Source organism: Limulus polyphemus, unplaced genomic scaffold (assembly GCF_000517525.1).
Source record: "Limulus polyphemus unplaced genomic scaffold, Limulus_polyphemus-2.1.2 Scaffold1965, whole genome shotgun sequence".
NCBI lineage: Eukaryota > Metazoa > Arthropoda > Merostomata > Xiphosura > Limulidae > Limulus > Limulus polyphemus.
The window spans coordinates 210,296-221,497 of NW_013667575.1; the positions used below are offsets into that span (position 1 = coordinate 210,296).

At 31.0% G+C, this 11,202-nt stretch overlaps 1 protein-coding gene across 1 annotated transcript in view; it reads right to left on the minus strand.

Annotated features, from left to right (window-relative positions):
• Nucleotides 1-11,202, minus strand: part of LOC106465504 (cytochrome P450 3A24-like) — a 20,077-nt gene that overhangs the window by 6,443 nt on the left and 2,432 nt on the right. The window contains exons 3-7 of the mRNA XM_022393418.1: nt 10,866-10,918; nt 9,006-9,102; nt 8,339-8,473; nt 6,698-6,938; nt 3,742-3,970 (exon numbers count right to left, since the gene is read on the minus strand). Of these exons, the coding sequence (XP_022249126.1) occupies nt 3,742-3,970; nt 6,698-6,938; nt 8,339-8,473; nt 9,006-9,102; nt 10,866-10,918 (755 nt within the window). The remainder of the gene's footprint in view (nt 1-3,741; nt 3,971-6,697; nt 6,939-8,338; nt 8,474-9,005; nt 9,103-10,865; nt 10,919-11,202) is intronic.

Consider the following 11,202-nt stretch of genomic DNA (forward strand, 5'->3'; position numbering starts at 1 on the left):
TAAAGAGCATCAGACTTTACTATCAACTAGTGCTTTTCTGAAACTTACAAAGTTGGTTGTCAAAGAGCAGCATTGTAAGGGTTGAGTACGTTATATTAAAACGAGTTTGAATAAGCATATCTACAAGTTTCGTGAAAACCACATTTAGCTACATTTGACACTGTTTGGAGTTGAGTAAGAAGTTTGATGATACAGAAAACTGATGGCTTTTGGGAAGAGTATGTTACAGTTCTTTTCGACGCAAAATATTCATACATTCAGATCATAAAAATGTGTTTACATCGGAGATTTAAAATTCCCTAGATGAGGATATCCCTTGTACTCAATGACATTGAAAATCAAAGTAATATGAATTAACTTGGGGCACTGGGATCATCCAGAAAGAAACCCGCAACAAGTCGTACCCCAGCCATAGTAAACAAGGAGCAGTGTCTTGTAACAAATGAGAATCGATGAACAGAAAGGTCAGTGATAAAAGCTCTATACTTTTCTCTGGCAACTGTACACAGCATACCAAGAAGGATCTCTATCTGGAAGAATTACACAAGTCATTTGTACACAAGCTGCTTCTATGACATATTTTTTCAGCCGTCGCATGCATTTAGCAGTATTGTGTCTCCTAAACTGTAAAAAAAATAATGCTAATCTACGTCAATATGAGAATTTGTTTTGTATTTGAAACTTAGAACTTTATTTCCATCTGGTCTAAATTAAAATTATTTTAACATAACTGCTATTTTTTAATAATATTTTTTTAATAATTTCTTATAAATAGCCACTTTATAAAGAAAATGAGAGGGTGAGGTATGTATTTTGTTATAGCAAAGCCAAATTCGTGCTATCTGCTGTGTCCACCAAGAAAAATTGAACCCCTGATAGTAGCGTTGCAAATTTCCGCTGTCCCACCGGGAGACGCGAAAGAGAAAAAAAACATTAAACAAACATTGAATTGTTTTCTTAAGTTATGTAATTATTTCTATATGAATCTTTATCGTGTGAACCTAAGGTTTTATAATTTATTTTTAGATATTTCTATGATATAAGATTCTTTAATTAATGCATGTTTTTTAGCTCTAAGGGAAGTTATAAACTAAGACTAGACAGTGGTGACGGTCAGGAAAAAATAAATATAAAAAAATAGGATGTAGAGAAAAGTTTAGCATAGGAAATAAGTATAGAAGTAGTTATAAGATAAGCTTAATTGTTACTATTGTAATGCTAGAAGTATAAGAATTAAAGTAATAAAATAGATGACTTTAGGGCACTGGTAGGAATGGAGGATTTTGATGACAGAAAATATAGGGTTATGGGTTATTTAACAGGGATAGAGTAGTGAAAAGAAGGAAGGCGTGGCTTTATATTAAAAGTGTGAGTTACATCCTGTTGAAGTTGAGAATATTAAAGATAATAGCAAGGATTTTCAATCCATTTGGATTTCTGTTAGAGGATAAAAAGAGAAAAGGCTTTAAGTGAGAATTTGTTACAAACCACCAGATGATACTGATGAAATTAGTGAGAAACCTTTCAGCTGTTAATTAAGTCATAATTATAGAAGATTTTGATTTCAGGCATATACATTGGAAATTGCTAGAGTCAAACCATGAGAGAGAGAGGTTTTTGGAAACTGTTCAATATGGTTTTCTTCACCAGTTAGTCAAGGAACGAACCAGAAACAATGCTAGTTTAAACTTATTGTTAACTTCAAATATAGAAAAAATTGAAAGGGTGGAAATTGGGGAACATCTATGTGCAAGTGATCATTTCTCTATTAGGTTCGATATTTTTGCTTCATATGGAGATAAGGAATAATGATATTTTGGTTACAAATTTCAAAAAAGAAAATTTTGAAGGGATGTGGCAAGAATTATCTGTTGTGAATTGGGCAGCGGAGTTACTTGGAGACACTGATCAGATGTGGAAAATTTTTTAAGATAAATTTATAAACATTCTAGTTCAAGTTAAACATATTTCTTATAAAAAGAAAATGGTGGTTGCAAGTAAAAACCAAGTTGGCTCACAAAATGTGTAAGAGATAAAATTAAAGAAAAACGTCATAAATTTAAGAAATTTAAATTAACTGGTATGACGGGAGATTTAGAAGATTATAGAAGATCAAGAAAGTTGGTCAAATACGAAATTAGGACATGAGAAAAGGTTGACTGAAAATGTAAAAAATTAACAGTAAGGATTTCTTTAAATACATTAAGGGTAAACAAAATGATAGGATGGGAGTAGGACCCTTAAGGGATAATAAAGGAAGGGTCGTATTTGATGATTATGAGGTGGTTGGGTTATTAAATTCTACATTTTCTACAGTTTTTACTAATGAAGATTTAAGCTGTATTCCACATCCTGTAAAGTTGATAGATGGAAACAAGATCGAACAAGATGACTGCATTAATTCTTAACTTGTTAAGAAAAACATGAGAAGTTTAAAGAACGATAAGGTTCTTGGGCCAGATAATATTTCCCCAAGGGTTTTGAAGGATATTAAGGTTTTAATTATAATAAATGCAAGATAATACTAATGCTTTTCATACTATACTATAAATTAGCGGGAAACTCGTGGATAGTACAGCATTAGAATATAAAAATAACTAGTCTTCATGTATAACATAATGTCATTTCATATAACTGACCACAAACTTTAACATTATATTGAACAGAGAGAATGAAGGGTATATTGTGTATTAATTCACGTTGTATATTTTTGAATTTCTTTGTTGTTGTTTTTTTGCGAACTTATACCACAAATTTGTAACTAGCAAGAATAAACTTCTCAAGTATACTCGGGAAGGTCTGGGAGGGGGTTGCTTGTATGTATAGCATATCTCCCTATAAAGAGGTGCCACGGAGGGCTAAAAGGCAGCGGGAAGAACATACAGACATGATGTTGGTGTAGTAAGAGATTTGGACGGTCGTTTAACGCGAATTTGGAGCCGGATTTTATGTCCTTTTATCTTTATCATTACATCTTAGGTTTATATCCATTATTCGTGTATAATGGCGTCGACTGTAAAGAAACTGAAGCACTATAACATTATTTTAAAAACTGGGTTATAACATGTTGTCACTGAATGCGTATTTTAAGGTTTATTTTTGTTGTGTTAATAAACTTTGGTTTAATTGTTTGCTGTTTTGATATTAATGGATAACAATATTAGTTTTCGGTTAGCCAATATTGTTAGACATTATTTTTACATTGTCGTTTAATAAGGTTATTTTAATTAATTAAAGAGTGTAGATGTGAAGTATTCTTTCACCGAGTTAAATGTTTTTATGTTATTTGTTAATTCTTTGTGTGCATATAACATGTAATTCCCTGTATCTCGAAACTAAAAAAAGACATATAAATGCTTTTACAAATATATAAAATCTATATTTGTTACATACAAATAATAATTAGTATTGATTTACATTGATTCTTCCAACACAATAATCACTCCCCTTTAAGGTAGAGTACGTAATATATTCCTTTGTATGTTTGTTTTGTTAATTAAAATACACACAAAGCTACTCGAGTGTAATCTTGAAATGATAGACTAGAAGGAAGGTAGGTAGTCAAAACCACCCACCACTAACTCTTAAGCAACTCTTTATCAAGGAAAAGTAGGATTGGTCGTCACATTCTAACGCCCCCCCCCCCATGTCTGTAAGGGCGAGCATGGTTGGTGACGAGATTCAAACCTGCCACCTGCAGACTGTGAGTCGAATGTCCTAACCACCAGAACAATATATTCTTAAGCAACTATATCAAAACTGGTTTTTAATGTTTTGTTTGTATATGTAGGAGTTACGAAGTTTGTACTAAAGTATATATTTGAACATACCCCAGGATCAGCTGCTCGGGATTTCATAACTTGCCGACAAACTTCCACAAGATCGAGTATTGGATCAGATCCCTTGTTCTGGAATTTAAACTCAAGAGTTCTGATAATCTTCATGAGCCAACCAAAAGCCGGAAACGACACTAAAACACAATCATATAATTTTATTAAATATATACGCCGATTATTTTCAGACATAATGGTAACATTTTGTAAAATATATAGAACCAATAACTGCAGACACACCAGCAAAATTTGTAAAAAATAATGAACACTATCTACAGACACGGTAGTAATATTTTGTTAAATATAAACGACCACAAATAAGAAACATGATGGTAACATATTGCTAAAAAAAAACACTAATTCTAAGAACTTATGGGTGAAAGTAAAGAAGCGTATTTATTAGTATGCCAAACACATCACATCTGACATATTCAATGCCGACGAGCCATATCACCCAATGCCAGTGTTCATCAGTCCGACAAGGATAAAACAAACATAGTAGTGGTCAGGGCGCTATTTATATAATCAATTTTACCAACGACAACTGTTATGGTGTGAACCGGATTAAGTAAGAGAATTGTAATGAAACTTCAGGAAACCAGGATAATTTTCTTTAATGTCCAATTTCTGTAACAAGAACATCCGGGTATATATATATATATACAGTTAGTAAAGGTTTAATCCTAAAATTTGATCTACTAAAGTTTTTAAATGAAATTAAAAAATCCTATATGTTTTACGAAGATTTAAAATTAAACCTAGTAGTAACAGCAACAAACAATATTCAAAATATAGAAGATTATATCTTTTGTTCTGGTATTTTATTTGTATATATATTTTTATTTAATCCATACACAAGTTAAGATGTCACAGGTTAGGCAACTATATGAGAAGTTATATTGAGTTTTATTAGCTTCTTGGAACTGTGGAAGACTAAAAAATATAAGCTGTAGATACTTCTGAAATTGAAGATCTGAATTAGGATTCTTCAAGCCTACAAAAATGTTGTTTACATATCTTCCATGTAGAATAATATTTGAATAATTAAATCAAGTAGAAAAAAAAATTGGTTAATTGTGAACTGAAATAGTTTAAATGTTCATTATGAAATTGTAACATAAGTTTATTCAATACTATTGATGGACTTTCTGTAAGAACTTTGAAGATTTATTTGCTTCTTTCGTTAATATTTTTCGCACGAACTATAAGAGCTATATGCGCAAAGTTTTCTCTAATTTTGAACTGATAGACTAGAGAAAAGACAGCCAATCAAAGCATCAACTTTTGGATAAATCCTGTTTGATCGAATAACGGGATCTGACCTCACTCTTGTAGCTTATTCAAGTCCCAAGGTGCGAAGCGCAATTTTTGAGGACGGGACATTAACCATCAACCTTCGAATTCACTGTCCGGGTAAGCTGACCACTAAGTCACGTGTATCTATGAATTTTAGAATTGAAACTATAGAGTTTAATTATTAATTTTTCTATTAAAGAATGACAAGGCTTTATAATGAGTTTCACTCCATAATATCTTTGTTGTTGAAGTTAGAAAAACTACAGTTTAAATGTTCTGAAAATAAATAGATTTTTGTAAACAAATAAACGTATTATCAAATTATCTCAGTAAAGTCGATGAGATTTTAAGGGACTCGGCTGAGGATCATGCCTAACCAAGATAGCTCTAAAGCCTAAAAACTAAGACTTCAAAGATATTTACTGCAAATTACTCTAATAATGAATTTATTCTGAAGGATAGTTTAGAATTATATAATCAAATTAAAATATAAAGTTTGGTATAACAGTTTACTCGTTCTACACTTATACGTTAATATTCCTTTGGAATAAACACTAAAGTTTATTGTCTTTGTTTGATGTTAAGATTATACATTAATATTCCTTTAGTAGAAACACTACAAATTACTGTATTAATCCATATCGAGATTTTATATACTAATGTTCCTTTCGTAGAACGGATACAGCCAATAGTTAATTTATGACAATAATGTGAATGTCAAAATCAGTATTCTTGAAATTACTAAAAATGCTTGAAAGACTATCCGCAGACTTTAAAACCAAATATTATAGTCGACATTTTTAACTTTTCTAAGGATTTCTGAGCATGCTCACTAATTTCTAAAGTATCTTAATTTTATTTCTGTTCGAAATATAAAACATGGAACTATTGTACATATTTTCCTTTGAAAACTTCTAGTAAAGAAGTTTCGTTTATTTGACTAAATTTTAAAACAAAAACTAGCTACAATGACGTCATATAATTATTTTCCATTATTCAGGAATCTAGTAAGGTCTGTCTATTCCAAAGATGAGAACATGTACCACTAAAAAAAGTCCCTAGTAATCATTAATGAAATAAAAGTACCAATAGCTGGGAATGATAAATTAATCACATATTTCTCAGTGTAGCTTACTTATAAGAAATCAGTTTAAAATATATTGTATACACTAATTACTGATGGGAGTTTACTTTAATGCCATTACGTCACAATCTCTGACTTGTTATTGGTCAGTTTTCTATTCTATACATAGTACTTTTTATTATGAATCACATTATTATACACATCTACAATAATTAACTTAGTAAGTAATTCTCAACACTTGAAATTTGTGTTTTATACAAATATTTATTTACTCTAAGATGTAAAATTTCAATTTTCAAAATCATTTCTCCTGATACTTCTCTCACCTCGCTTTCTTGCACCACAACAAAGTTGTTCCAACTATCACACGTGTTTCCAAGTATAACGTCAAATATGGTAAATTTAAACTGTTTCATATGGATTTTCTTGTATCACAACAAATCCTTTAAATCTATTATATACACCAAAACATCAAAACTCTTACTGTGAATGAGGAAAGGCAAGGACTGAATTGAAGTAGATAAAATTACATCGGCATGATTGAGTAACTCGTGCTCCATCGGATTTTTTTGAACATGCGCGTCAACTCCTAAAGCACACTTAATAATTACATCCATACTCATAGCCTGGAATAGCTTATATACATCTAGACAATTTTCTTTTCTAGAATATTCGTCGACATTTCTGATGAAGTCATCAATGGTTTCATCCATAGTTTGTGCCATCTAGTGAAAAAAAAAAGTTAAATAGAGTATAAAAACCTGCGATTATGTATTGTAACTGAATGTATGTAAAATTTCAATTTTCAAAATCATTTCTCCGAATACTTCTCTCACCCACGTAAAGTAATAATTACACCTTCTTCTTGTGTATTGTATTGGAGGGGGGGGGGAGAAAGTATCATATATAAAAGTATACATTTCCGTTATATAGCAAAAGGGGCGTTGGAATATTACGTTAGCAATGTTATTAAGAATTATTTCTGAACATTCTTTAAACATAAATAAAACATTATGTTAATATAATTTACTGTACAATAGACTTAAGAAATCGCTCAAAAATATTCAAATAAATATTTAATAAAATATATTTCTCTCTATTACTCCATTAAGTATTTTTTCCTCAATTCTATATTATTTTCTAGAAATCTGTTGTTTCTGATCTTTGTGTTGTCAACAGAATAAATATATGAATTTAGATTATTTCATATAGTTATAACGTTAACCACTTTTATTTTGTAGACGGATGGTTGTAATCTTTGTTACAAAGAAAATTTATTTTTTTATTGAAAATACAAACAAAGTTGTTTATGTGGCTTGTTAAACAGTTTGAAATGTGTTTGAATTTTGGTCCGGATAATAAAATAAAGACATTATTACTTCCTCTGTTTCTGCATAAAACACCACAAGTGAAGCTGTGAGGACCTTCTCAACACCAAGAAATGAATGTCTGAGGTTGTTTAGAAATATATATATATCCGAAGCTAATAAGACTCTTTGGAGAAATTCGAACTCATTAAAATAAAAGAGCATAAAAACATTAATCAAAGACTTGATGACAGACACCAAAGCTCGAAAGAACACCAACTTATTCTGGATACATTATTAGTTTGTAGTTAAGTACACAGCAATACAATGGACTCTCTGTGCTGTATCCACCATGGGTGTGTAAACAGTTATACGCCTTTAGACTTTCCTATGAACCATTGGGGGACCATAAATAGCCTGACGAAACATGAATGTGGTAAAAACTTTGTTGTGTATCTCTTTTATCTGATAAAAGGCAGCAACGAGATTGTACGTTGTATCAATGAGCTTTTCAATTGCGTTTTGTGGTAATTAAACCATTCCTGGCATAGCAGCTGAGTTAGGTATTCCGGGAAGTTGTTTTACAGGGACCAGTAAAAGATAGCTAACACGTTTTTAATGGGATTCCTGTTCAGTGATTGGACAGGTTATGGCAGACTTTGATACCTCGATTATCTGGTGGTGTCTGGATGTCAATACATATTTGAACTAAGAACGCACGAACTTCTTAAATCAGGCCTTATATTTTAATTGCTGATAAGTGGCACATCTAGAAACATTCTTGAGCTGATTAAAGCAATTACCGAACTGATACGTACTGTTTTTAGTTTCAAGGTAGTAAAGGAGGGAGTTAGTACACCTCTAACTCTCTTCCAATGAGTTCCACGCAGGAAAATTAGGATGAGGTTAATAGGTTCTCCGGGTTCCCTTGGTGGATCTAATTCGAAAAGACCCTAAAAACAACGATAATACATGGTGTAAAAGAAACATCTTGAAAAAATACAATATTCAGTTGTTTCACTACTGAATACAATGTTATTTGTTAACATATATCACATACAACTAGTATCGCCACTACTAGAATATTTAACATCGCGAGTTTTAAGAAAGGATTTGTAGACACAAACTGTTGCTTAAATAAATTACCTTCTCAGTTCTTAATAGGACAACTTATTGCCTTTTTTAAGCGATTTCACAAGAAAGAGAATGTAAATTATACTTTATAATAAAACGTTGTTTTAAACGTGATTTGTAAAAACTTCATATTTCAAAGTAACTATATTTAATGAATTAACGTCAGTTTGGGGTTGAAAAAGAAAATTTGTGACATAGTTTCCATAGATGGTTTAATATTAATTACTTGCACAGTTTAGTTGAATTTAAATACTATTCAAAACTACAGACCTAGTTTTATAAATAAAGTCAGCATGAGGTATTTATAATAAACGCTTAACGAAAGGAACACAGACAGACAACAATCCTTACTGGCCGATCTACGAAATCCATGAAATCCTTAATCTGAATTTGTTTTAGTAAGTCGAGATCCATCACCACCAAAACTGGTCTCAATCCAAAAAAGTAACTGAAATACAGAAATCAACACTGTACCTTGTTTTTTTGTATAGGTAACACCTGTGTTTCAGGCCTAGTTGTTTGAAATTATAATAGGGATATTTTATTGTCTTACGCTCTTATTCCTTCACACATATATATATCAGAATTAACTTAAGGATATTGATGACAATATTTCATTATTTCTTTAACAAGCAGTTGTCCTGTAGCTATTTAACATCATATATGTACAACTATGACTTTGTTTTATTGTAAGCTGACGAGAAAGGAAAACAATATAAACAATAATTAGTTTTTCTTTGTCTTTTTACCTACAGTTTGAGTTAAAGTGGTACTTACTTCCTTGAATTTCAATTTAAAGATTCCGTGTCAGTTAGTTTGTTAAAAAGTATTTAGGTATCACTTCAAGTAACATTAGTCGTACGATAACTAATTAAAATCATGTTTCAAGCATGAAGGTCTATCGTAAATACTGATTGAAAACACGCTACATTGAACTATTTCGATAAAAATGGTGGATAGTTGGATTATTTATTGTGTGGAACTATTTCAAACAACAATACTGGGGTAAATACAGTTAAAGGTCGCAGCTACATCTAAAATAGTTTGGGTTGCTTTACCAACCAAACAAATACCCATGTATACATCCACTAGTTTCTTCTGGTCCCGAGGTTACTAATTTACAGATTGTAGTTTCTGTACCTGATGATGATGTCAGGACTTCTTAACCAGGTGAAACATGGTACTGTGTAAATAATATACTGTTTTTTTTTGTTGTTTTTTAGTATTGCTAAAAATATTAACTAATTTACCAAAAAATGTAATTAAGTAATCCAAATGTCAAAGATCTGATTAGCTTAAAAACAGAGTTAATATAGCCCTGTAGAATGATAAGTTTATTTAACATATAGTTAAAACAAGGTTAAGTAAGAAATGTGTTAACATAAATCAGATTACTGGCTAGGGTTAATATAGAGTTCCATTAAACTTCAAATTGACCAAACTATTACCCGATTAGTTTGGCTGGGTGTTTATTTAATAATACCTTATGTGCTCGTTAGTTTAGTAAACCTGTTAATTAATGAAATCAATGTAGTTGGTTAATTTAATTAAATCTTAATTAATAAAGCTCAGTGACTTGCCCAGTATAACCGAATGTTAATTAACATAATTCACTAAAGTAGTTAGTTTAACTAATATTAATTTACCCAGCTCTGAGAAGGTAGAACAGCGAGAATATTGTAAGATAAGGAAATTATGGGTAGTTGTTGTAATGGTAATTAATATAAAAACAAGAACCCAGTGACCTTGTTAATTTCATACAGCGTTGAAACGTTTGAATAGCGAGTGAATTCTATGTTAAGAAATTCAATGGTAGTTCGTGTAATGCTAATTAATAAAACTCAGTGACCTTGTTAGTTTTACGAAGTATTGAGAAGATATCTCGTATATATCAGGAAACATCGTTTAACTTCAAGACTAGATGACGTAATCAAATATATGATGAGAACTGTCGTCTAACTACGACAGTAGGTGACCTAAGTACATATACGCTGGAACCCATCGTCTAGTTACGAAATCAGCCATGTATATGTTTAACACATTCTCTATTAACTGTATAGAAAGTACCTTAAAACTGGACACAAACAGCAGCATTGGTCTTTATGATTTTTGTTTTTATATTATTTTTCAATTTGAGAACTAACTAGTTTACTGATAACAAGTGTCATACTCGTACAATCATATATCCTATAAAAATTATGTATCACTTACATAAAAACATTTCCATACTGGTCTATCCAATCTTGAAGACAAGGAAGGGGACCCTATGTTTATATGATAAAAGATATCAATGGTTACTGTTTTATATGACTGCAGTTCATTTGGTTTTATAACAATTGTTAGGCCTATTTCCATTTGGTTTTATAACAATTGTTTGGCCTATTGGTTTTCAATATTTCGCCTGCTTTAGTCTCTTAAACCGTAACTTTCATAGAGTAGAAAACATATTGTTACGTATCTGCTTGTTTGATAATTTCTCGTAAAAATTATTTCCGAGAAACTTCAGCGATACAACTCTTTTCTTAATTAAAACTAGTTTATTCTTTCT